Source organism: Myzus persicae, unplaced genomic scaffold, assembly GCF_001856785.1.
Source record: "Myzus persicae strain clone G006 unplaced genomic scaffold, MPER_G0061.0, whole genome shotgun sequence".
NCBI lineage: Eukaryota > Metazoa > Arthropoda > Insecta > Hemiptera > Aphididae > Myzus > Myzus persicae.
In genome coordinates this window covers 94,158-121,337 of record NW_019102824.1, presented here as the reverse complement: position 1 = coordinate 121,337, position 27,180 = coordinate 94,158, and the positions used below count along the sequence as shown (strand labels likewise).

Genomic DNA, 27,180 nt, shown 5'->3' with positions numbered 1-27,180 from the left:
TCCCTCGGCAACAAATTATTCGAAAACCAATTTTGGCCGGAAAATCAGTTTTCGAAATTCAATTGCGCAGTACTGTAGACGACGCGTAATACGCTCGCCGCCGCCGCCGCTAAACGGTCCGGTGAGTCGTGGAGGCCGCCAGAGGGCGCGCGCGCATGGAGGACGTGTCTGCGATGCGTGAACGGATGACGGCGGCGGCGTCGGCGGCGGCTGCACCATGAACTACGACCACGGACCGCTATTGTCTCGGTGGCGCGCGCTCGCACTACCTGTGGGCGGTGCGGTAGCACCGTGGGCGGCAGGGGTGAGGGGGAGCTGTGACCGTGGTGGTGGTTGTTGCGCTACGTTGGCAGCGGGGGGCTGGCGGTGGTGGCGACGCAATGGAAAGGACTTTTTATCATTATCAAATTTAGTTTACTTTTCGTTGTCGTTCGGCTGGTCGTCTCTGCGGCCGTCGCGTGCCATATTTTTATTTACGTCGCCGTCAGACCAGTTGTGGCGGGCCCGCGACTCTGACGCTGCGTGGCGCTTTTCCATGGATCTCGACCTGAGGTGAGTGCAGACGTAAACAACCATCATCCGCCGCGCGCACCCCGTCGTTGTCCAACACCGTAGCCGCCGCCGCCGCGCGCGTTCCGTTCGCCGTCGCGGCGCGCGTACGCATCTTTCGCGGGTTTCGGGCAGTCCGCCGTTTGCGCGCGTGGCCTTTGTCCCTTTCGGCCCTTGTCGTCAGTCAGTCGTTGGCAGTGCCGAACACGACGCAACAGCCACCGCCGCTGGTGGTCTTCCGCCGTATGCTGTCCCTTTCGCGACGGGGAGTCCTGTCCTTAAATTTTTGTCCGTTCTTTGTCTGCTCCTTGATACTCTATCCTTTCTCTTGAACACGAAGCATTTCTACACCCTTGTCCAGTCGTCAGTCATCCCCTGTGTTGAGTGGTTGTCGTTGGATCCTGCATACTCTACGGCGTCCTTGTTGTTCGGTCCTCTCTTCTCTATGACGCTCTAAGTCGTTACCGGTCCATCAGATTTTCAATTCGCTGTCGTGCCCGCGTTGGTGTACTGTAGATTTTTGTAATCATTAAATTTTACGGTAATTGAGACATGTTGCATTACACAACCATACTTTGAAAAGAATATATTACTCATCTAAGCTCTTTTCAATTTATTTTATGTTGTGCGCTTGAAATTATTAAAGACTATTTCTCTAATGTAGGTACACTACTTACTCGTGTTGTTGATTATACTTTTTTTAAAGTATTTTACATATTTTTTCATAGGTTATTTGTGCCAACATAACATTGAACACCACAATAATGATTTATATGAACCTGCAGTGAAATATCTAAACAAATCATGGAGCTCCAAAATTGCTTACCGTCTATGAAAAATGGTATGTCAAAAGATTTTTTATTCTATATTATGTATTATCTAATTATTATCATTATGAAATAAAAATATACAATTTTATAAATATTAAATGTATATTTTTGTTTTTTGAATGTTTTGAACAGTAAATTAAATTGTTACTATAAGATTGACAATATTGTGTTAGAACACTAAAGTTAAAAACCATAAATTCCTTAATATAAATATTTAAAATTATAATAATTAGATACCTTAATGTAATTGAACAAATTATATGTTAACATTTTTCATATCTTCTATTTATAAAAATATTTAATTTTATAACTGAAGTAAAATTATATTTTAGTATTTGAGTTATTAGATTGTTAACTATCTAATTACCTACTTGTTTAGTAACTTATTAGGAAACATAATTTTTTTATGGATAGGTATGTTTTTTTTTTTTGTTTGAATGATAAAATGGTATTAAATGTATTTTTAATGTTATACCTTAGACATAATTTTTTTTAATTTTAAAAATGTTTCAATACTTAGAATTAAAATGAATGTAAACACATCGGTAGCTTAATAAAGTAAAACCACGTAAAGTCATTTAGTTAGATAATCCCTTAGGTATCTTTCTTCTTAAACAATCTTCTACATTTTTTTTGTAACTTAATCTTATATAAAAAATATATTGATTTAAAAAGTTCTTTATAAATGATTCAAATCAGTCTAACCTAGTAATGTTTTCTAATTTTTTAAAAATGAATACAATTTTGAAATTTCATGTTGCATCTTGTCATTAATTTATGTATTTAATTAAATATTAAAATTACATTTCCATTTTTTTCTCTTAACTATGTGTCAAAATATCTAAAGCTATTATTTCTATAATTTAGAAATTTTGTTTTCTTCAAGATTAAAATATATTGCAGTTATCTGTCTTATAAAATGACAACATTTAGGAAAAATAATTTTTACTTATGTATCACTTTATATTGTGTACCTTTTATAGATTACAAAATTAATGAAATGAACGACCAACAAGAAATAATGAATAATGTACAAGGATGGAATACAATGCCATCACATGATATTATGATACCAGTGCCAATAAAAATCCAACCACCACTTGGAATTTTGGATCAAAATAATATCCAAATAAATAATTCTAGTCCGCATCCAAGCGTCATTCATACAAGTCCCCAGACACCACATGTAAATACCTAACTTCATTATCATACCAACATGTAAATACCTATTTAAACATATTATAATATTTTTAGGGCTTGCCAATAAATACATATATTGAACCTGAATTACCAATAGAGCTGTTGCAACAAGGATGGAAAAAGTTTTGGAGTAAACGTGAGAACCGACCTTATTTTTGGAATAAGCTGACTGGTGAATCTCTTTGGGAGTTCCCACCTTTGAGACAGGTATGTATGAATTTAGTCATAAGGTTAATATTGTATTATAGTATTGCATTGTAATGTATAATCAAATTTTTAGTTTGACGTAACATCAGACCCTCTGGGAATAACAAGTGATGGTCAACATAATGGAACAAATCCAATGTTATTGAAAAAAAGACCTGCAGAAGAAATAGTTTTGGGTCCTGCGACAAAAAAAATGATACTAACGTACGTTTTTGATATTCAGCTCTTAGTAGAATTGTATGCCAGTGTATTCAGTAGTATCAACAATAAATTAAAGAGTTTAATATCATACTCATAAGTTCCTATGTATAAATATTAGTGTACATTTTGTTAATTGGAAAATATTGTTATTCGCCGGTCATTAACATTATTGAATAAAAATATTAAGAGAACGTTATACCCCCCGAGAGTTATGAGTATTTTAAAATTGTAAATTGTTTGTACCCCTATTAATACTCATAACTATCTTTCAACTTAAAATAAAATAAAAAGCCAATGAAAAGCCCTCCGTAATAATCTTAACTTGAATTTTAACAAGAGCTCAATTCACTCTAATTTTTAAGCCAACTGAGCTAAATGTGATCTGCTGAACATAAAATTTGATATGTTACGCTCTTATAAAACGGAGACAGCACATGCGGGTATGACGTTATCTTAATAATTATTGTGATATTTTTAAAATCTAAAACAATGTATTATTATTATTTATTAATTTTTACATGACATACTGTAGTGACATTTACTGTTACATAACTTTTTAGCACCACAACAATTACAATATTTATCATTTTAACAACTAACAAACCTTGAAATTGATTTCAAAGCTGATACCCTTGAGGGACTTACTTTTCTCTGTTTCAATTGTTTACCATTTGCTAATGGAATCAGATAGCTCATGTACCATCAGATTTTCTATGCATGCAGCTACTTTTTTCAGTATTTATGTCCATAACTATTATGAATCGTACATATGCCGACAGTTGTACACATACTAAAGTATAATTTTTCATTTTGATTAAATCATCCACTAGTGTTTTGTAACCACCATGCATGTACCTTATCTGAGATGAATAAAGTTTTATTAGGCTTATCTAACAACAAATTATCCAGTACTTTCTTATTTTGGAAATTTGGTTTAGCCGTCACCTTATCATTGTTGGACATCTATCTTAGTTGGTTGTTTACTTGAACTTGACTCGTTTTCAGTTAGATGTACAGTTTAATCATTATTCATAAATAACCCTTATCTAATTATTATCAACATTTCTCATTTAATGTTATGATAATTCCTATGTTTATTCAGCAAATAATGTTAATGAATGACGAGTAACATCTTATATTTGTATTATGTAATTTACCGTAGCATAATATTGATTGCATAGAACAAAATCAATATTTTCTTTTTTAATTACAATAAATAAAATTATTATTCTATCTCAAAAAAGAATAATCAGTCTGCCAACCAATTTACGCCTGTGCTGCTCATCCCCCACCAAAATACGTGATTCTTGATGCACCAATCAAATCATTTGCAAGTTAATGTTCTCTTCGGACAGAGTAAAGTTAAATTTTTTTTTTGTAGTGGTCCATGGGAACTTGAAATACCTACAAATGTTGTTATATTTGAGCGATCTCCATCCACGATGTCTCAGCCACATCCAGATATCGAGTTTTATCGTGGAAATTTGGTAGCAAAATTAAGACAATGTTACCAAGAACTGTGTCAGTCCCGAGAAAGTAAGTATTCCAATATAATTTTGTGAGTTAGAATTACATTGTATTCATAAATATTATTTTTATTACTAGACATCAATGCACCAAAAGAATCCTTCAATCGTTGGCTTATTGAGAGAAAAGTAGTTGATACTGGAACTGATCCATTATTACCCTCTCAGTGCTATCCAGAAGTGTCTTTAAGAATGTATAACGAAATAATGAATGATATTCCATTGAGATTGGCAAAGCCTAAATATACTGCAGATGCTCGGAAACAGCTGTCCATATACGCCGAGGCAGCAAAAAATCTCATTGAGTCTAGGTATATTATTTAAATTAATAAAGTCACAAGATAATCTTCCGTGTTATTCTCTATCATCATAAGGAACATACTTTTTGAATACTTTTTATATTTTATGGCTTAAATTTTTTTTATGTTAGTTATTATTTAAAAAGCATGTTATTTTTGTCGAATTATGCGTTCATTTAAACTAACTTACATTTAAGGGTTAAAGTTGTCTACTAATTTATATATTGGTGGGTTATATAGAAACACACTGCAAGAGAGTAGAAAAGTTGTAAAATGGAACACTGAAGATACTTTGCAATGGTTAAGGAAGACAGTGGGTGCTACATATGTTGATTTCCAAGAACGGTTAAACCATCTTAAGGTAACATTCACAGAAAAATTAAAAAAAATTTTTTTATAATATTGTTTGTTATATTTTACAGATGCAATGTCAACCACATATAGCTCAAACCGTCAAAGAATCTGTGGAAGGCATCTGCTCAAAGGTATACCATTTATCTGTTGAATATGCTCGCAAGGTTAAAGAGAAAAATAGTGAGCTTTTGATTGCACAAGGAATTACAGGTTAGTTAGTTATTATTTTTTAACTATTTTTCTCGACAAACATTTCTATTGTGATATTTGATTTTGGTTTTATGTAAACATTCTAGGTATTATAAACATTCAACTATACATAAAGTTGATTTAAGTTATTGTTATTGCTTTTAATATTTATTTTGTTTAAAGTTTATAGTTGGAAAATCACAATATTGTGTAACAAATTATTATTATGTGAGTTTAGAAATGCCACCAGCTCCTGCAGTATTAACTTTACATAAAGTTTGGTGTTATCCTGTTCAATTTGTTACACCTGCTCCGCGTCTTCCTCCAGTTGAATACATGGCCGATAAGGAACAGACTTATGTCCGATTCAATGGAGAGAGGTTACTCATCAATACTGTATACCTCCAAAAGTTGGTTAGTGATTTTGTGACTGTGATTATCCACAATGTAACTACTATAGTAGTTATATATTAATCTTAAAACAAATGTTTGATGATTTACAGGAACAATTATATCGCTACAGCTGTTATGAAGATAAAAAAATGGAAAACTTCATGGCTAGAGTTTGGTGTTTGTTGAAAAGGTACCATGTCTTGTGCTCTAACAGTCCTGATACACAAGTATCAGTTCCAGTGCCTATCCTAGAATCTCTACACAGAAATTTTGGTGTGACATTTGAGTGTTTTGCGTCACCTCTGAATTGCTATTTCCGACAGTACTGCTCAGCGTTTCCAGACACCGACGCCTATTTTGGATCTCGAGGGTTTGTTTGCTTCTCATAGTAGTAGTTTTTTTCAAAAATAGGTAAAGCTGGTATAACGGAACTATATATAATATTATATTATGTCTGTACACACCAAAATTTGTATATTCTATTTACAGAAAGTATTTTTAATAAATACTATGTAGTAACAAACTTTCAGAATTTTATTTTATATATCATATTATTATTTTTATTATGATTTGTGGATATTAAGCAAAAGAATATGCTGTTTTATCGCATGATAAAAAAAGTTTTTTAATAATAATTATTAATTATTAATTTTGTTTTTATGTTCAGTTCAATTTTGGATTTGAATGCCGTAAGCGGGTCATTTGTGGTAAATCCTCCTATACACTGTGATGATCTAATTGAAGCAACTCTAAATCATATTGATCGATTGTTATCTGAATCAAGCGAACCTCTATCTTTCATCATATTTTTGGTTGATGGTGATACAACATTTGTCCAGAAACTAGACGCTAGTCAATTCAAACGACGTCAAGTAGTTATACCTGCATATGAGCATTATTACAGACATGGTTTCCAGTACAGTGTACCAAAGTATGTATTCAAATTATACAAGACGCATTAAAAACTTATTTAATTGAAAACTGTTATTGGATTTTTAGGACAGATGTGAACATTCGTTCTCCCACAAGCACATTAGTTGTGTGGCTTCAAAACAATGCTGGGTGCCAGCGATGGAGCCCCAGCGAAGACAGGGTTGAAGCTTTGTTGGAAGCGTTCCGTCCGGGACGAGAACGTGATCGTGACCGCCAGGAACTCCTTTCACCAACACCTAATCCTCTGTTAGGCCCACCTCCACTTCCTGTTTAGAGTTAGTAGATATTGTATACATAAGATATAACTATGTTTATATATTTAGCTTATGTGTACGTGTTTGTACATACACAAACACAATAGGCAATTATGGTGTCTAGTTTTACTCAAACTTATATTTTTATGTTCATTATTCACCGGTGTATAATGTACTCTCATTAAATTTTAGTTTTTTTTATACATTTGCTTAATGTATATGGTAATAATATAATTATTGAATTTTACTTAATGCAAACTCTGAGCCATAATTGCTGTTTGAATTTCCTTTACCTAATGATAAGTATAAAAATTTAAAAATGTTAAAAATAACATTTTTGACTTTGAAAATATTTGTATATAGGTAGATTTTTTAGTTATCGTTTTGTTGATTTATCTATTTGCTAGTATAAGATAATTTATTATTCTGTCGTTATCCGTCAGAATATAAATTTGAAACAAAATGTATCAGAATTTCGTCCAAATATTCATAATGATTGCAATGGATTATTTGCTGTTTTTAATATTTTTTTATAAAAAACAACATTTTCCTAAAGCACATTTAAGAATATCGAATTAATGTTATTTAGAATTTGTAAGGGCTTAGTACTTAAGTGTTAAGTGAAAAAAATAGAAACCTTATAATTTTCTCTACATAGTTCCAATTAATTAACTATTATAAGTATATTGTAATTGCATAGTATTCTTTACCAAGCTGTTGTCTCTTGTGAATCTAACCAACTAATTAGACAACAATAATTCATTGTTACTCCAAATTTATAATTAACTAAGTATAAAAGTATTTTTTTCTCTGTGTAATCGCTTAGTTGCGCACAAACGTACTTTAATGATATTATATTTATTGATCGTCATTAGCGGACTTACATCAGTACTTAAGTGTTTTATTATTAATTTCAATGTTTAACGTAACTCTTATATTATCATTATTGCATTAAGGAGTCTTAATTTTATACATAAATGTTACAGAGCATGAACATCATAGTTCTCTATCTTTTAAACCTTTTTTTTTATTTTTATCCCCTATAGCTATTATGTTAGCTGCTTATTATTGTCAAATATATTACAGTTATTATTTTTCTTTGAATTTTACCAATTTAACACTTCCATTAATAACCAATAATCTTAAGTAGCTTACCAAAGTTTTGATTGTTCTTTAATTCATATATACTGCTGTTTCACATTGATTGTGTTTTGTCTTTGTGGGTAGTAGTACAGTAGATGTATTTAATATTATATTATATGTATAATGATAATAATTGTATGTTACTGTTAAAAAAAAAAAATTAGTGAGTAAGATACATTTAGTTTATTTTAAAAAGTGTAATATTATTGTACTTTGTTATGTCTTTAAGCTATTTGTTAGATAATTAAACTTTTTTTTTTTTAATTATTCCTTTTTTGCAATTGAAAAATATTATATAGTATTATTGTTTGAAAATATTTTATGTTGTTTCAAGTTTTCAGTATCAAGTTTGATCGTTGTAAACTAGTTAAAATTCTTAAATATGTTTTTTTATTTTCGTGTTGCAACGGTGCAGCAGTGGGTTCTAACGATTTTAAGAGTTCTGTGGTTATATACTGAAGTAAATAAGATAAACCAGTTTCATTACTTGATGACAAATTTGTCTCTAATCCTTGACTTATAATTTAAAATTTGTCAGAACCCACGCCTCACCCTGTACTTATTTCATTAATAAAATAGTTTGACAATGTATCTATGGTTTGATCATGATTTAAGATAAAATGGTTGAACAACAAGTAGAGATAATTGATTTTAATGCATTGTAAAAAAATTAATTTCTAAGAATTATCAAATACTGTAAACATAGTATGTTAAATTACTCAGGTTATATTATGATTTAATATTACTGTCAATCCGGGCTGAGTAGTCTTATTGTGTACTTTTTTTTGTTTTATCATTATTGTATAACAAACTATTGTTTGTACCTAGTGCGATTTTTATTTGATTTAATGGTATCGAATTTAAACATGCAGTGGTTTGAGCGCGTATTACATTATTTTGTTTTTGTGATTTTTACATAAATATTATATATTATATAAAACTATTATTTTTAAGTTATTGTACCGTAAATATGAATACTATTCACTTGTTTTCTCATCAGTACATTATGTTTATTATGGTTTTATTTTTATAATTTATTGAATTATATAAATTAAATATTTCCCCTCCCCCTAAAATAAATTGATTACAATATATACGCTTATTCACTTTGAAATGCATTTTTAATTGTGTTCAAAATTGTAATTGTTGAACTTTAATTATTTTCATTGTCAATGTGAATCTATGTGAATGTTCTGTGATGCTGGCCATACATTTCATGAAATGCACAGCTAAATATTAATTTTAAAAAATATTATCATATAATTTATGATCATCAGCTTTAGATCGGCTTGATGTGGCTAGCTTGTTCAAAATAAAATATCTGTTTTACAATTTTGTTAGCTAAAAAGCACCTTCAATTTCCTGCTACGAAATTAAACTTAACATACGTAGTCGTAATCAAATATTATGTTATTTTCATATTCTAGAGGCTATTAATTCTTTTAAGACAATTTTCTATTTGCGGGTGGTGTAAATCTATGTGTGTGTGTGTGTGGGTCTGTGTGTAAAAGAAAGAGCAGAATGCTCCAGAAATAATGTCAATAACTCAGTACATAAATATTAATTGGTTTGTGTTTTATTTTTTTGTTTTATATTAACTTGAATTTTATTTTTATTTTAACTTTTTTAAAATTTATTTTCACTTCAATATTATAATCATTTTAAAATTTATTATTAATATTTAAAATTAAAAGCTCATTTTGAGAGGTGTATAATAGTTCAATTTCAAAAGAGAGAAAATGTCGTTTTCAAATAAGCTGCATGTAAAATTCAAATATGTTTTCATGTGTTGTAACTGAGGGAAGACGCTCCTCTATAGCATTATAATTTAATTAGGCTTAGAGTGCACCTATCTATTCTTATTATCGAGTAAGTTGCCATAATCATTGCCCCCACAAGGAGAGGATGTTGGACCTGGATTATAAGGGGTCCATTGATACATGATGTAAATGTATATTATAATAAAAATAATAATGTATATTAACTAATTTTATTATTTCAAGCTGTGGATTAATAATTGATAACATAGGGATTGTGTATGGGACACCCGTATTGCTTGTAATGGGTTGTATTTTGTCGGAAGTTTTGTTAAAACTTCTAACACAGGGCCTCATAACTTTTAAGTCAGGGGCCTGGCTGTAATTGTTCTAATAAATTTGAATGCAATGAAAAATATGCCTAAGTGCCTACCAAATACTATTCAGAGAGCCCTTATTTTTAAATACCAACCCTAGTGTAATTGTATTGTTATTAACACTTTTAAATCTATACAGTTTGACGGTGTAAATATATTTATGGTATTAACTTTAAATACCTCCAACTTTATACCTAGTTGGCTAGTTTAAAAAAAATTCAAATATTATTGAATTAGAAATCATACATTTATAATACCTAATTACATTAGTTAGCGTACTGGCAATAACTGTAAAAGGTTTTCAAAATACCTATCAACTAGATAATAAGTTTTCTAATTAGGTACCTACCAGAAAATACAAAATAATAGCTTATATATCATTATGTATATGTATACAGTTAAATTCAGACAATATTATGCATTATTTTTTCTAAAAAATAAATAAATATAATATATTTGTAAATCAATTACAAATTATAACTAGTACTTAGGTATATATATTTTTAATTATTACGAAATATTATATATGTTACCGGCAATATGGAGAATCAGGTATTAATACCTAGGAATTATATAAAATGCCAAAAATCACTTGGAAATATACATAATACAAGCTTTGCCTAGGTATTATGTATAATGCCCAAGGTGGAGTAGAAAATATGATAAAAATAAACAAAATTGGGTATCGACTATTACCGGCGACTTTACTTATAAGTTATAGTTTATCGTGAATGCACGCACCGTGTCCGCGTGTGCACGACTTGGTGCAATGAAGATTAAAATTCTGAATTCCTGAAGCAGTAATACGTCAGAAGCCAGTTCACTATAATATGTCAGAAAAGCTACTACAAATTTACAATGTTCCAACAGGCACAAAAGTGGCGTTAAGAACAGTCGACAGGAACTAGCCAATGATTTTTAAAATGTGTTTGTAAGATCAAGTTTCAAAATAAAAAATGCATTTACCTTAAAAATGTTTTTTGCACTTCAAAATGCCATTTTTCTACAACATGTAGTAATAAGTAGATAGTAGTAAGTAAAATGTATAAATAATAGTACTTAATATAACAATAATATTAATAATATAGCAATACCTATGTATAAAAATATAATAGTATATAAAAGTTAGATTTTGTAATATGAGTAGGTAATAATATATTATAATTATAAGAATATTAATATAATATTATAACATATTATGATAAATTGTTTTTTTACTTTGCCTAAAAAAAATTGGTATTTTACATAACGCCTAGGTATTTCATAAAATAATATTGAAAATCATGTTTTATTTGCATTACCTAAAATGGGTCGTCAGTATACATAGTGCCTAGGCATTTTTCGAAAAAACCTGAATTATTCATATTGCCGATGACATATATAAATATTAAATATATTTACTATAAACAATAAACAATTAAAAAAAAAATCGATTAGTTTTATGCTCCTTATACCAGTTATACCTATCACTTACCTCCTATTAATTTTTTTCTACCCAGTACGTTAGCATAAGAATTGACTTATCCGTCAATACTAACTAATAATATAATTAATGAACCAATAAAATACTGAACTTGGTATACATCAAACCAAGATGACTTCAACATTACAAATAGCTATAGAAACCTTCGTGTTCCCCTACGAAATGGTGTAGGAAGTCCTGACGCTCAATATGAAGAAGATTAAAGGTCAGGTGGCAATCAGTCAGGTGGCAAAGAAAAAACGAGAGCGACAGTACTATATAATATTGCAGTTGTTCTATACAAAGAGACATGATTCGAGCGGCTCATGAAAAATTCAATTATTTTTAAAAGTGACGGTAGACTCAAAAAAAAAACACTTCATTGTGAAACTATTAATGTATACTTTTTATAAATTCATATAAATATATAATGTATATGGTAATAATATAATTATTGAATATTACTTAATGAGAACTCTGAGGCATAACTGCTGTTTGAATTTCGTTTACCTAATTATAAGTATAAACATTTTAAAATGTTAAAAAATTGTTGGCTGAAAAAAATATTTTCACCTATTTCGGTTAATTTTTTAGTTACCTATCGTTTTATTAATTTATCTATAGTATAGGATAATTTATTATTCTGTCGTTATAATCGTATAAAAATTTAAATAAAAATGTATTAGAATCTGGTCCAAATATTCATAATGATTGGAATGAATTATTTGCTGTTATTAATATTTTTTATAAAAGACAACATTTCTAATGCACATTTAAGAATATCGAATTAATGTTATTTGTATTGGCTTAGCAGTTAAGTGTAAACTGTAAAGTGGAAAAATTTAAACCCTTATCATTTTCTGTGTATTATCCCATTTGCCAAATTGATTATTATATAAGTATATTGTAATGTTAAAGACTTGTAAATCGAATCAACTAATTTGACAACAATAATTCATTGATACTCGAAAATAGTCGAAAACCTGATGAAAATTTCACTTATTCATAGACAAGTAATGGTAGGAAGACACTAAAAAAACTACATCACTGTGAAACCAATATAGACTTATTGCTTCTTCTGCAGAATCTAAATTTTTTACACCTACCTATTATATGTATGAACCTATAATATAATATAAGGAACATCAATGTCGACATTTTTTAATACGCATATTATATTATAATACTATCATAATTTCGTACATGTACTTATAACAACAATAATACTATAATGATAATAATGATACAAAAATAATTATAGTATAGTAGTAATAATAATAATATTTCACGGTCGGAAGATGAAGGTCTCACCACACCTGGCACTTGTTGACCGGGTTCATGTTGGAACCCAGCGGACATCGGAAGTCTTTACTGAAGTCTTCCAGGTTGGAGAACGGACCGATGACCCGGAAACGGTCGGGCGAGTGAGAATTAGTGGCGATGTCGGTCTTGAGTGCTTCCGGGCGGTATTTGGAACACCACACGTTGGCGGCACTCACCCAGAACATCTGCTGAGGTGTGTAGTCCTGGAGCCCGGGCAGCCGCGGTTCGTCGCCGTGTCGTCGGGCCCACACTTTGTACGCGTTGTACGCTTGTTTCAAGCCACCATTGTCCGCGATGTTCTCACCCTGAGTATTGATGCCGTTCAACTGCGAAATTTAAATCATTGGGTTAGTATGTGGGACGCTGGTAAGGGGATAGTTGCGAATTTAAGGGGGAGTGGTATCGGGTATGCTTGGAAGCTGAATCACCCACCGTTCCGAGTATTGACTTTTTTTTATTCTAAAATAGATAATAATCAAATATTTTAGATGAGTTTTTATGACTCATAATATTAAAATTTAAAAACATAAAATTAAAAATCGATTGATCCGATAATTTATTAGAATCGTTAGGATCTTCGAAATTCATGATTAACACATTTAAACACTAATGGTATATAAACGATGCAATATGATATTAGTATTACTATATAGGTGCAATATTGTTATTTTCGATAAAATGTAATTTGTAATTGATTACAAGCACGTTTATTATCATTATCATAGTTTTAATGTTTTAAAATATATAATTTTCTTCCTCTCAAAAAATGATATTGATGACGACAGCTGGTGCAGCATATTTTTTTACGAGTAGAATTATTTAAATGTTCTATGCGAACGAGTAACACCGTAGTCCGTAGATGGCGTAGATATTACATAAATAAATATTTTCGATAAGGTATTAGGTAACACTAGTAATTAAAATTCATAAATATTTAATAACCAATCGATTGTTTGGCGAGAACAATCATTAGAATTTCAGGACTATAATGATTCGAAATTCGAAAAATATTAAATTTTAGACGAGTGATAAGTTTGACATTGAAATTAATCTGCTGAAAACGTTATCTTAAGAGTTGAGAAGCAAAATTGTCCACAACACACCTTGAGACCGACCTCATCAGCAGTGTAATTTCCATACTGTTTGATGATGCACAACACCTTCTCCAAGAAGCGTTTCTTTGTCTCATTTGCCCACCAGTCGACCAGGTTACCATGCTTGTCGTACTTTCTGCCTTGGTCATCAAAACCGTGGGTGATCTCGTGACCGATCACAAATCCAATGGCACCGTAATTCATGTACCGAGGACGATCGCTGGAGAAAAAGACACCTTGTAAGATACCGGCGGGTAACTCTGAAAATTTAGAATCGTTATATTTATTAACCTATATAAAGTGACTTTTAACTATGACTCGACTCATACCAGGGGTGTATTATAATTACGTTTTTTTATGAGCTACGACTGAAACTTTTATGTCTTATAGGTATGGAGGTACCTACTATATATATTTATTATTACCTGTGTTCTGTTTTTTATTGCAGTTATTTTTTAGTGGGTACATACTACATATTATTGTTCATTCTTTATGAATAATAATGAGTATTCGTGTTTAAAACACGTGCGTAAGAAAAAAAGTGAAACTCAAATTATGTGATATACCTGTCCTCACATACACATTATATGTCAGTGAATTATTATTATTTGTAAGCAGGAAGGAACTTGTTCCAATGATTTATTTAGATTTTCATAGTTCCTTTATTGTGTGAAATAAGATACTGGATAATTTTAGAGAAACATGAACGTTTTTATTTGTTCCTTTTTTGTTTGTATATTATTAAGAATAGGAAATTTAAATGATTTTTATGACAAAAGTTTCTATAATTTCTATTTCTTTTTTAGAAATAAAGTCAATAATATAATGAGCTAAATTATACGAAAATGTACTCTAATATTCATAATGTTTACAAATATGTGAATTCAGTTACGGAGGTCTTGTCATCATGTATGAAATAAACAAATTAAATATTTTAAAAACAAAACAACTACCTAATTAAACAATTATAGTTGCAAATTATATTAATACAATTTAAAAATTATTGAGGAACGGAAAATGTTCTTTATTTAGGAACGATTAAAGAAACTAGTTCCTTCCTTTAAGACTCGTACGAGAAGCGATTTAGTACTTTTTTAACAAAATAAACTTGAACATGAACTAATTCATTTTTTAAAGAAACTTTCCAAGCACTGATTATTTGCTTATGTAAGGTTATTTTTATTGCATAAATATATTAATACATTAATATATTTCTACATTATTTTTCTTTTTTATTATACTTTGAGGGCTCTAACGGAGAAAAAGTTTGGGGAACGATGTTTTTAACAATTGATTTTTTTTTATTTCGGATACGGAAAGTCTAGTGTTCGGCTGGAGGATAAAGTGAATTAAAACTTCTTAGCGTTCTCTTTCACAATTCAAAAATACAGTTTCATTTGCTCTGTTCCCAAAATATAGTCACCCGAAAAATTAAAAAATTAAATCGCCAATAATCTGTATGTCCGATTTATGTTTAAATTTTGTGTTTCACTTATTATAGACAACATGGTTAAACACTGAATAAGTTCTAAATTAGGTAGGTACCTATATGTATCAATGTATCATATAAAGTACATTATATATTGTTACCATATTACTTACGGATACTGTTTTCATCATAACTGTAAAACGCATTAATAATTGCTGTTTTGCTGTGATTAATCCAATCCGATTTATTTACAGGTTGCCTTAGTAACGAAAAACTGTAGTGAGTGATGAATTTAGTAAAATTCATTATCGATGCAAAGTAGTCTTTGTCGTTGACTTCGAGCTACGAAAAAGATACAACATATAATTACTGACCAAATTCTCATTAAGTCATGAAAAAAACAATTTTTAAAGGATTCTAATTACATAATGTAGGTAGTATAATTTATATTATCCCCAATGGCCAGTGCGCTTTACTATTATTCCTTATATAGGGTGTATCAACATAAAGACCTGGCGAATGAAATAACTTTTTTTCTAATAAGTAATTTTTTGACACATTTTATTTATAATTTATTGACTTTTGTGTTACATGTGTGATATAACATTTTTTATTTTTATTTTTTATGATTAAAAAATAAAAAAAAACGAAAATATGATTTGTTATATAAAAATTCAAAAAGGCTAATTTTTGAATCTGGTTTTTAGAAAAGGTATGATTGTAAAAATATTTTTTTCTAAATCATGTAATTTGATTTGTTTAAATATTAGAATAGTTTGAATTAACACTCACTGATTTGAAAAGTAATAACCTTAAAAAAAAAAATGTTTATATTTTAACAAATACCTATTACTCAATAACCTAATACCTATTAAAAATGCCAATAAAATATTTGAAAAAAAAATTATACTTTCTGAATTTAAAAATGTTTTTAGGCCTGAATCAACTTTACTTAACAAAAATAATGAGATGCAATAAAATCGGAAAAAAATAAACTACATGATTTAAATAATTGTTTTTACGATCAAAATATTTTTCTAAAATCCAGATTTATAATGTTTTATTTTCAGAATGATAAAAAAACAATAAATATTTATTAGGACAAAAGTTATTTCATTTGTCAGGTCTTTCAACTACATAATATACTAAAAAACAATCTATCACATTTTCATAAAACGCATTCAACTTGCAGTCGTCTAATAATTCGTCGGGGTATCCAATGTGACTGGTCATCGCATTCGCTTTGTCTATCGCGTGTTTCCTGTAATGAAAAGATCAAAAATAATTATGGCTTCACAATCGTTTTTACAGTCAAAAGGGATTATGCGTTATAATTAGAGTATGCATTTTTATGTGCTGAGAAGTATCAAATCTGCAGTTAAAATCGTGAGTATATGGAATATTTTTGCAAGAAAAAACCATTTTCAATAATGATAATAATTATTATTAGTTTAGAATTTGATGATTTATTTAAATAATTTAAAACAAATTAAATAACTTATAATTGGTCATTTATCTTTATTTCAATTATTAATTAGTACCTAAAAAATGTTCAAAATACTATTTTATACCTCTTTTTTAAAAGTGTACATCAATATGCTATAAATAATGAATTTGTCAAAGTATGAAAAATATGAAATAATATGTAAAAAAAAAAATTGTCATGAGCTTCAAATTATTATGAATCGTACAGGTGACTGAAGAAAATCCAAAAATGTGAAAAGAATTAAATGTTTAATTGTATAAAATCTGCATTCTAATTATTATAATATTAATATTTTTTGAACAAAAAGTTGAACTTATCACCTTGTTTCGTCGTCCATCCAATCGTTTGATGATAATATTTTGAACATTTCCTTCCTGATACCGTCCACCATTTCTAAGGCTTCCTTTTTGGCCCTTTCGTCGAAAAATTGTTTAACGTACAACGATCCAATAGCCAATGAAAATCTATCAGAACTGATACCCACGCATTCTTTCCATCTCGGCTCTCGTTCAGTCTTGCCGCTTTGCTCAGTGAGAAACTCCAACTCTCTTTTTCTCAATTGATCAGTTAAAAAATTTACGCACTGCGTGACCAATCTCCAAATCATGTAATTTGCTAGGACTCTGCCAACAAATTTATCAAATAAGGTATGGCGTTCTATCAGCGTTTTCAGGAGTTTATATTGAGGGAAATTATAATACCGTTTTGTGAAAAATTCCAACTTATTGTTCAAAACGTAATTAGGTACGAAATTGTATGGAAAATTAATTGAAAAAACGTTGAATATTACTATCTTTAATACGTATGAAATCGAATGAGAATAATAATACTCTGGAGTGATTAGTCAATGGTTCGTTTGAAACTTACGGTTAAAATTTGTTTTTGAATATAACAGTATTTAGTATTTGTTTTACAATTAAATACGACGTTACATAGACATTGATTGTTCTATGCGTATCATAGCAAGTTATTAGTTTAACAATTAGAGTGTAATAACTCTTATAAAATTTAAAGGTACGGTTATTATCTAGAGCACCTCATAGGCTTTGTATTATATTTTAACTGCGTAAAGGGAGTTATGAGTATTTTAAGATGTACAGATAATTTACTGTTTGTAAATACCCATAACTGATAACTCTCTTTTAAATTAAAATTAAATAACAATTCTTTAAGATACTCTAGATAATAATCGTACCTTTAAATTTCATAAGAAATCAATTCACTCTAATTTTTAAGCTAACGGAGCTAAATGTGATCTTCTGAGTGTACCTACAATTCGCAAGGTTATGTACTTATAAGACCAAGCAAACAAATGTCCGTTTAACGTCCTCTCAAGTCACAAATATTGATTTATGTTTAATACTTTTTCTAAATAGTTGTAACTTTTAGTGTAGTTCTATCTATTCTCTTGTGTAATTGATCAGTCAGTCAGTCAGGACACGTTCGATTATATAATATTAATAAAAAATATTATGTTACGGGCAATGTGTACCTTACTCCATCAATTTGGCCTTTCTCAGATTAATTAATCAATTAATTAAATAACATCGTAATAAAAAATGTAAACACACATTTGGGTGTTAATAATCGTTATTATTAGGGTTCATATTGGCTAATACTAGTGATGTATTGTGTTGTCACAATAACAGTGATGTTTACTGTTCGTTAGTTTAGAAAAAAGCATAATATTTTATAATTATTTTTATTGGATATATTAAGAAAAAGAAAAAAAATGTATTTTATTTTATTATTTATTACGTAATTATATTCTTTATTCATTTTATTTATATTATTTTTTTTTGTTCTTTATTTTTTATTCTGAATGTTTTAAAACAATTTTAATAACGATAATAAGTTTAAGTTCACACTTAATATTGACGGATGATCGATACACTTATAAGCAGCTTTGCGAAATAAATAAAATGATATGTAGGTAAGTGTAGGAAAGTAGACAGACTTTACAATTATTATAATTGTCATTCCATAATAAATTAGTAAATCATGTAAAAATAACAAGGTAATAATACAATATTCTAAATAATAATTAATATAATAATACAAGAACTAGAATTGCATATTTCACATAAAATACTTAAGAAATAGCAGAATATGCATACAATTTGTATCATGAATTAGAAAACTGAAATTAAAAATTGAAAAAGTAAATGTTTGCATATTTTGAGCTTTTTTACATTTCATTGCTATTTTGGACTTTTTGAAATATTTTAACCTATTTTTTTTTATCACAATTGATCATATTTATGAAAATATCATTTTAATAAACTTTTTATTTCGTTGTATTTTTAAACTTTTATTAGATAGGTCCTATTATATAATAGGTACCTATCTTTTATTTGAACGGGGTTTTTTGTCATTTAATGCTGCGATTATTGTCAAACAAAAATTCAAAATAACATATAAATTATACGCGGTTTATCATCTTATTTAGCTTAATCAAGATTCTTCAACCTATCACTTTTGACTGCGAATAGGTATGGATTTACCTTTTAGGCGTACTGCAGAGGAGGACTTCCAGTTCTGACAAGAATTTCGGAGCGTTTACAATTATAATGTCGTCCCTCTGTATGGTTAGCGGGAACAACAGTTTGTTCAGATACTCTTCCCACGGTATGGTCGGGAAGTTTCGTTGTAGATCGGCGAGTTTCATTGGGTTGTACAAATTGGATGTGTCCCGGCGCTCTTCCGCTGACATCGATATCTTGGCCAATCGTATTTCGAAGTCCAAAGATTGTTTCAGCTCCTTGACAGCTCTGTACTGGTCAGCTCCGAGCAGCACCGCGATGTCCACCATGTACCTGTAGTACCTCGCCACGATCTTTTCGTCGGTGCCCTTAAGTGCCAAGGACGCTTCGTCTAGCTGAAAGGTCGGGAGAAAACAATGCCAGCCAGACGGAATATTATAGGTTTACACATAATAACGACCAAGCTAGACTAGTTAATAATAATAATTTTTAAAAAGTTAACATAGTTACCCAGGTTAAAAATCTACACACACTTTGTTTAAATTATTTATTGAGTTAAAAAAATATATTTCGTTTATTACACAGTCTACTCTTAATTTGTTACCAACACAAAATTATGTTGTGTATATATAGTGTTACCATATCCCAGATACATCATTGAAGTTTTGTATCACTAAAAAGTAAAAAGACAAAAATTCATAATAAACCATACCCGGCATACTTTTTGACGAAATCGATTGAAATGTAAAACAATACAATAAAATTGAAATAAAATTAATCAAACAAAACTTCTTCTGATGAAAATTTAATTTTTTTTTAATTTCACGTTAGTTAAAAAACAATTAGTTTAATTGATGAATTAGCGAAACCCCAAAAGGAACTAGTTAAGTTAAACAGTATGGAAATTGGAAATACAGTTTACATTATAACTTAACTTTTAACTTTTGATTCTTTAGTGCAAAGCCTTGCATGACGATGATAATTGTTATCGTTGTATGTTGAATTGTTATTATAATATTGTGTTGTGTATAATATATTAGCTCACTTCAATTGCTCTCATAGCGGAGTTTTTCGAATCTATGCCGATGGAAAATCGAATTAAGTAGTCAACGCTGTAACCAGCTTCTCGAATCTTGTACACTATGTCCTTCCACGTTAACTCATCATAACTCCATTTCTCACCTTCCACCACCGGCCATCCACCAAGGCTTTTTAACATTTTCTTAAACGGTCTCAACCCATCCATTTCAATTTTTTCTGTAAAATTCATAGCGATTAAAAATGAAAAACTGTGGTAACCGCATCAATCGAGATCGGCTGGACCGTGTTTATAGTTTAATTTTTCAATCTTCATACCTAGGTAGTTAAAAGGTAACTTGTGAGTTCAGCTGAGGCAAAAATAATTTTTTACTTATTTTTAGGGATCCCATTGGTTACATATAAAATTACTATTATAATTAGTAGAAATGTGGTACCTATGTACAATTTATTACAGATATAAAAAAAAACCTTTGGCACTTTCAAAGCCGGCGAAACAGTTTGTATGATAATATAATATATTATATTCGTGCGTAAGGTGAATAAATTATATTATTAAATATTATAATTTTTCGACCATTTTAACTACCCAGTAAGTATCTATGGCCACTTTGGGATTCCACATTGGCCATTAGGCGAAGTAGGCATCCGCCTATAGTTCATAAGTCATAATATAGTATAATATAATGTTTCATATGTTTTTCTATCAGGAACCTAGTTGAATTTTTACTAACTATAAAATCGATATTTTTTGAATTCATTATTATTTTTTTTTTTTATTTCATTTTTATTATGTTTTTTTTTAAAATTTTATTTACATATTATGCTGTATAGTATTATTTGACACAGTATTTGCTTATTTGTTATTTGTAGTTTATTAAGAATTTTTTTTTAATATTAGAAAAAGTTAAAAAATTGAGGTAATTCATTTTTTCTGTAAATTTATAAGATTTTAATGAAACAAATTAATAAAGAAATTTGGTTTTTTTTATGACAATCATTTGATTATTGTTAAAACTACTCTTTTATTGTTCAGTAGTAAAATTAAAGACGTAGGTAGCTATTATTTTTCCAAGGGGCCACTAAATTTCAACTACCTTAGGGCTCACAAATGGATAATCTGGCACTAATTTTTTTTTCTATGTTTTTGAACTAGAATGAAAGCTCGACATTTATTGCAGTATACATTGAACAAGTTACACAGTTAACATAACAAGGCATTGATTTTTATTGTACCTTTGTCCATGCATGATTTATACAATAATTTTGCCATTTTGATGGGTTTCTGTTCATCTGGTTTAATGGGTTCGGTAACGATTATTCGTAGCTTGTTAAACAGCGTATCACCAGCAATGCTGAATGTCGTTTGAAACGGTTTGTCGTCTTCGATAATCGTGTATTTTATAAATTTTCCACATGCAAACTGATAAAAATCATGACAGGGGTCTACTGTCACGTCCATATTGTTGATCACTGAAACAGCTATAATATTATAACATTTAAGGACGGGTTTTCAATCGATTTTATTCGTCGGATATATTAATTTTCCGGATAACAAAAATATGACATTTTTCGGTTTTTCAATGTCGGAATAATATTCTTCTTCGACGAATAAGCCGCAAATAACAGGTAATTTGGTACTTTTTCTACCGGATAAGATATTATGTGACGAATAACTATCAACGATATGATTACGAATATTTACAAGCTTATAATTAATTAATGAATAATGATGAATGATAACAGTTTTCAAAATATTTTTGATTTCTTATATTATAAATTAACTTAGTTAGTCGTTATATTGTTTTTTCCTGTTTTCACAAAAATGAACTTTTGTGATCTAATTACGATTGTGAATTTGTTGGACATTTTTTAAAACGGTAATATTAAATAATAATATTACACAATTGGTGTAAGTTTATGAGAGTAAATTAAGTTGTGGGACGATAAATACTTGAGGGTTAGATTTAGAATTTAAGATAAGTGGCTGTTCAAGTTTTTTGGTACACACATGAGGAAAAATATCTGACGGGTGACTGGTGAGTACCCACAACATTAACACAGTGCTCTGCACTTAAATCAGGAAAATGTAAAATAGATCCAATTACGTTTTTTGTATAAACTAGGTTCGATAATTTTCACTGATAAAATATGATAAGCCTGAAATAATATTTTAATCTGAAAATAATAAATAACTTAAAATATACAGTACCTATAATATAATATATTTACCTACCTATATAATTTAATTCTGCTTTAATGAATTCTCATACTTTTTTATGGTATTAAAATAAAACAAAAACAAAATAACTTTTGGAGGATAGTGAGAATCGTCTCCTATTGTGTTGTCTTCTAGGCAATGCTAATTTGATCTCAAAAATATTATAATTTAATATTATTAATTAGATATGAAGAGATTTGGGCATATTTATACATTCGGCCCAAGTTTCCACATCAATCATGTTTACTTGAAAAAAATGAGTATTATAATTATATTATGAGTATAACAGAGTTTTTGAACATTTTTTCTCTGAGCCGAGATTGGGTACTTCAGTTTCGTATTTAGTATGGAATTCTTTTGAGTTTGTATGTTTGTTAATATGTTGTATAAAAATAAAAATTGGTATACAATTTACAATCGTGTCAAATTTATATAGGTACCTACAGGATAAAGGGTATGTAGGTGCAATATTGTAATTTTCAGTATAGATTGACTGTTATATTTTAGGTCAATTAATATCGTAAAAAACAGGGACGCCGATTGTTGCACATGAATTTCAGAGTAACAGTTCCTTGAATTGTGTCTTGATATTGTATTAAAATAAAGGTAGAATGAATTTTGTCTCGAGTTGAATTACTAAACATATTTATTTCAGGAGTTTTAAATCCTAAAGGAGTTATTGATCTTAGGATTCCTTTTTTATTTTTTTATGCAAATTATTAATTACTAATTAGTATTATAATTTATAACATAACTTACCTATTGCTTAAAAGTTAATAATATTAAATATGATATTTTGTACAGTTTTTTGTTGTTTGTATGTGTTTGATAAAAATATGAAGGCGTAAGAACTTTACACCTGACTTCGCAATCGATAACACTGATACTTAACTATAGTATAAATATTATGCACACATCTCAGTATCAGTATTTATTTCATAAGTTGTAATTGATTGTTACTTTTGATTAGTAGCCATGATATATAACAAAATAATTTACATGATATTACGTATACCATTGTATATTTAATTAAAAAATACATTGAATTTTAAATATTTGACAAATGTAAATTTTTCTTTAGGAAATACTAATGAATATTAACTGTAAATGAAAAGGTAACACGAATTATGTTCCAGACACCAGTCATGGTATATAAGTTTGAAATGGTGGTAAATATTCATCTCCAAAATCACACTAGAAACTAAATATCCGTATACTTTTTTCACTCAAGAATTTTTAAAAGCATTAAATTAGTATTAAATATTGAACTTGTATTTTTGGTAACGTTTTTTTTTTAAATTTTTAATGTGGCAATTAATGAAAAGCCAAAAAAAAATATGGTACACACGTGGGTAAAAAGGTTGCCGAAAGATGAAAAAAAACCATTCAGATATATATTTACCAAATAAATGATATGTACAAACAATGAATTAAATTTATTATAAATCAGGATTTACGATCCTATCGAATACATAAATATGCTTACCAGAATTCACACATCCGGGAGTGAAGCAAAATGTGTTCTCATTTCCATATTTTCTATTTTTGATGAGTATTTTAAATGGTGATTTCTTAATGAAACCATTATTTCTAGTTGATAACGATGGAATGCTCTCTGTGGACGTACATAATCGATTCAAAATTATAATTTGTATAATCGAGTTAAATTATCATTATACTAATCATTATTTTATTATGAATATAGTGAATAATATGATAAATATGATATATTTGTGCATAGTTTCACAATAAAGGTAAGATTTTGGTCGAAAACTGAATCGACCTCTGTGACAGTTCGAGACATATCGCTCATTGAAAGTCATGTGGCCATCTGATACATAATATACTTTTGGTCGACAACAGATCGAGACCAGAAAGCAGGAAAGCCGTAGATATTTTTATACTGTTAATAATAATTATATTGGAAAACAATAGAACAGTAATACAAGGCAGTCGACAATAAATAAAAAAAACAACCTTTGTTCGGGGAAATAATAATATATTTTTATTTATAGATTATATTAAGTTGGCGGCGAGAAAGCTAACTTAGCGTAAACCTGGGTCAGAATAAGGATATTAACATAGTTACAGAAAAAAAAAACAACTCAAAATAATGGGATGACGGGGTGTGCGATACCCCGTAAATAATAATATTATAATAAAAAACTACACAATTCGCATAGGGTGGGCATTATCCCGAGACGGAATGACTACACAACAACACACCGCACGGCTCCGATGAGACGATTATGGACAGGTGGAATAATAATAATAAAATATAATTACAAGAGAACCGACCACGGTGAGAAATAAAAATACATATTATTCACAAAAAAAAGACCACACACATAATGTTTGCCATGTGCGATGTGCCACCTGAAAGGCGCACCAGCAGAACGGCACTTACTCGTTACTAGACTACCTACCGCCCATGTTATGTTTCAGACGGGAAAAATTAAATGACTGGCCGTCGCTTTGTCTGCCGATATCAGGCCGTTGTGGCTGGAACGAACAGGTGACAGGCGAAAGAAGGGGTGACGTGAGCCTGGTGTATATATTATTATAACTAGACCAAGGGTACAAGGGAGGGAAGTGTATGTGCGACACGGCATATATGCGGTGCGATCATCGATTGGCGGAGACCTGTGGCCCTCGAGATAAGTTGTCTTATCGCAGACCGCGCTCTCAATTTACCTGCTTATATAATATATAAATGTATTTTTTTTTTATCAAATTCGTGTTCGTTCATTTGCGTTTTACGTCACACCTTTTAAGGTGATTGGGCATCGATTGGACATCGGTCGAAAAGTGAAGTGTTCAATTTTGGTCGAAAGCGGTTAAGCCCTAAATTGTATTATAAAGGAAAAAAAGCTAGTCCTAAATATGCCTCCAAATGATTACGTAATAAATGTCGGTATAGGTAGTTCATAATAATTCCAAACGATTCAAAATATTTATCCATGTTTATGATGTTTATCATATAATATTATTATCAAATGTTTTTTATTCTAAAAATCATATGTTGTTTTTATTTTTTAATAGTTGTCTATAAACAAACTTATATGCAACATGCATGTATAGTGTATACTTATAGTATAAGACACAATGTTTTTGATATATTGTACAGGCCATGTAATTCTAAATATCTAAGATAAACCACGATGTTTACTGTACACAATTGAAAAATAGGTATACAACTTAAATAATTTTGTTCATCAAAGTCGTAGCCAGGGGGGCACAGGTTAAAAGTGACCCCCCAAAGAATGTTTTTTATTAAATATTATGGTGCCATAAAGTAACAGGTGACATGTATTTTAGTTCTGAACAAACTAGAATTAAGTGCCTGTATATCTAAAAAAAAAATTCTTGTTGCAGCAATGTTATTGTAAACTTAATTTATGAAAATATCATTGTAACGTAAATATGTACATAGGGCGTGTTATTGGAACAGGCGATGCCCGTTTCCACCAAGAGTAGACTTTCCCCTTTTCCACCAATACCCGTTTCCGATAAAAGTGTGCTTTTCTCTTTTATACCAATATTCATTTCCACCAAATAAAATATTTACCGCTAATTCTGGGTGACATGCATAATGGGGGACCATTAGCTCACTATTAATTCAATAAATGTAAAAGTATTATATAATATTAATATACGACATAGGTTGGAAAATGTTTAATTGACGTATTTATGTATTATATTGCAGATAATATTATAATACCTAATAATATCGGTGGGTATTCAGGTATGCAGTTATATATGTGCATATAGGTATGTCATATGTACCTACTTACCGTAGCTAACACTCCTTCAATCGATATCATAATTAATAAATATAGCTTGGCGATATATATGTATACTTTATATTTTATAGTCGTATCTATCGCTCTTGTTATGTAATTGTACGTCTTCATTCGACGTTTTTCATCTTACCCGTATTGCATCTATGACTGAAGTATAACGTGGTTAGAGCTAGGGCCAGAAACGATGACGCTAATAGCATTCCGCCGGTGAAGATGATCAGTTTCAGTACCAAGTTCGTCTTCCTCTTTCACCATGTCGGTATTCTGAAACTGAGCAAGAGCTAATTATTATTCTGTGGCAGTTTATTATGAAATTGTATTATAAATATGTGTGTGTGTGTGTGTATCAGTGGCATATCGAAGAATTTTTTTTTTTTTTGGGGGGGCAGATCAATTACATTACAAAAAAACCAACATAATAACTTCAAAATTAGTGTTTAAAAAAATTATATTATAATTTTTTGAAGAGAGCTGTAGCCCACACAGACACTTTAGTTTGTATGTTAGTACCTATACCTAATAGCACAGCACATATTAGAGTGTAATACAAGTGCCTATAGCCGACGGTGATTGTAAACTGCGCTCAAGGTAAACACAAAATCAAACATGTAAACTGCGCCCCTATTTAT

At 29.9% G+C, this 27,180-nt stretch overlaps 2 protein-coding genes across 3 annotated transcripts; one reads left to right on the top strand and one right to left on the bottom strand.

Annotated features, from left to right (window-relative positions):
* The first annotated feature begins 360 nt into the window (after nucleotides 1-360).
* On the top strand, nucleotides 361-9,080 carry LOC111033201 (phosphorylated CTD-interacting factor 1). 2 transcript variants are annotated; one of them, XM_022313840.1, is made up of 13 exons: nucleotides 361-552; nucleotides 1,278-1,390; nucleotides 2,363-2,565; nucleotides 2,634-2,786; nucleotides 2,860-2,990; nucleotides 4,369-4,523; nucleotides 4,593-4,824; nucleotides 5,053-5,173; nucleotides 5,235-5,376; nucleotides 5,594-5,769; nucleotides 5,859-6,118; nucleotides 6,416-6,679; nucleotides 6,748-9,080. In XM_022313840.1, the coding sequence occupies exons 2-13, from the start codon at nucleotides 1,354-1,356 to the stop codon at nucleotides 6,953-6,955; spliced, it is 2,082 nt and encodes a 693-aa protein (XP_022169532.1). In that variant the 5' UTR covers nucleotides 361-552; nucleotides 1,278-1,353; the 3' UTR covers nucleotides 6,956-9,080. The 2 variants fall into 2 exon arrangements, with proteins under 2 accessions (XP_022169532.1, XP_022169533.1); XM_022313841.1 differs by lacking the exon at nucleotides 361-552 and adding an exon at nucleotides 615-1,090.
* A 3,901-nt stretch (nucleotides 9,081-12,981) lies between these two features.
* LOC111033205 (neprilysin-11-like) lies at nucleotides 12,982-26,766 on the bottom strand. Its single transcript, XM_022313845.1, has 10 exons — nucleotides 26,682-26,766; nucleotides 24,235-24,363; nucleotides 21,764-22,009; nucleotides 20,535-20,746; nucleotides 19,511-19,884; nucleotides 17,327-17,629; nucleotides 16,685-16,781; nucleotides 15,694-15,862; nucleotides 14,101-14,351; nucleotides 12,982-13,323 (listed from the first exon to the last, which is right to left on the bottom strand). The coding sequence occupies exons 1-10, from the start codon at nucleotides 26,749-26,751 to the stop codon at nucleotides 12,982-12,984; spliced, it is 2,193 nt and encodes a 730-aa protein (XP_022169537.1). The 5' UTR covers nucleotides 26,752-26,766.
* Between the last annotated feature and the right edge of the window lie 414 nt (nucleotides 26,767-27,180).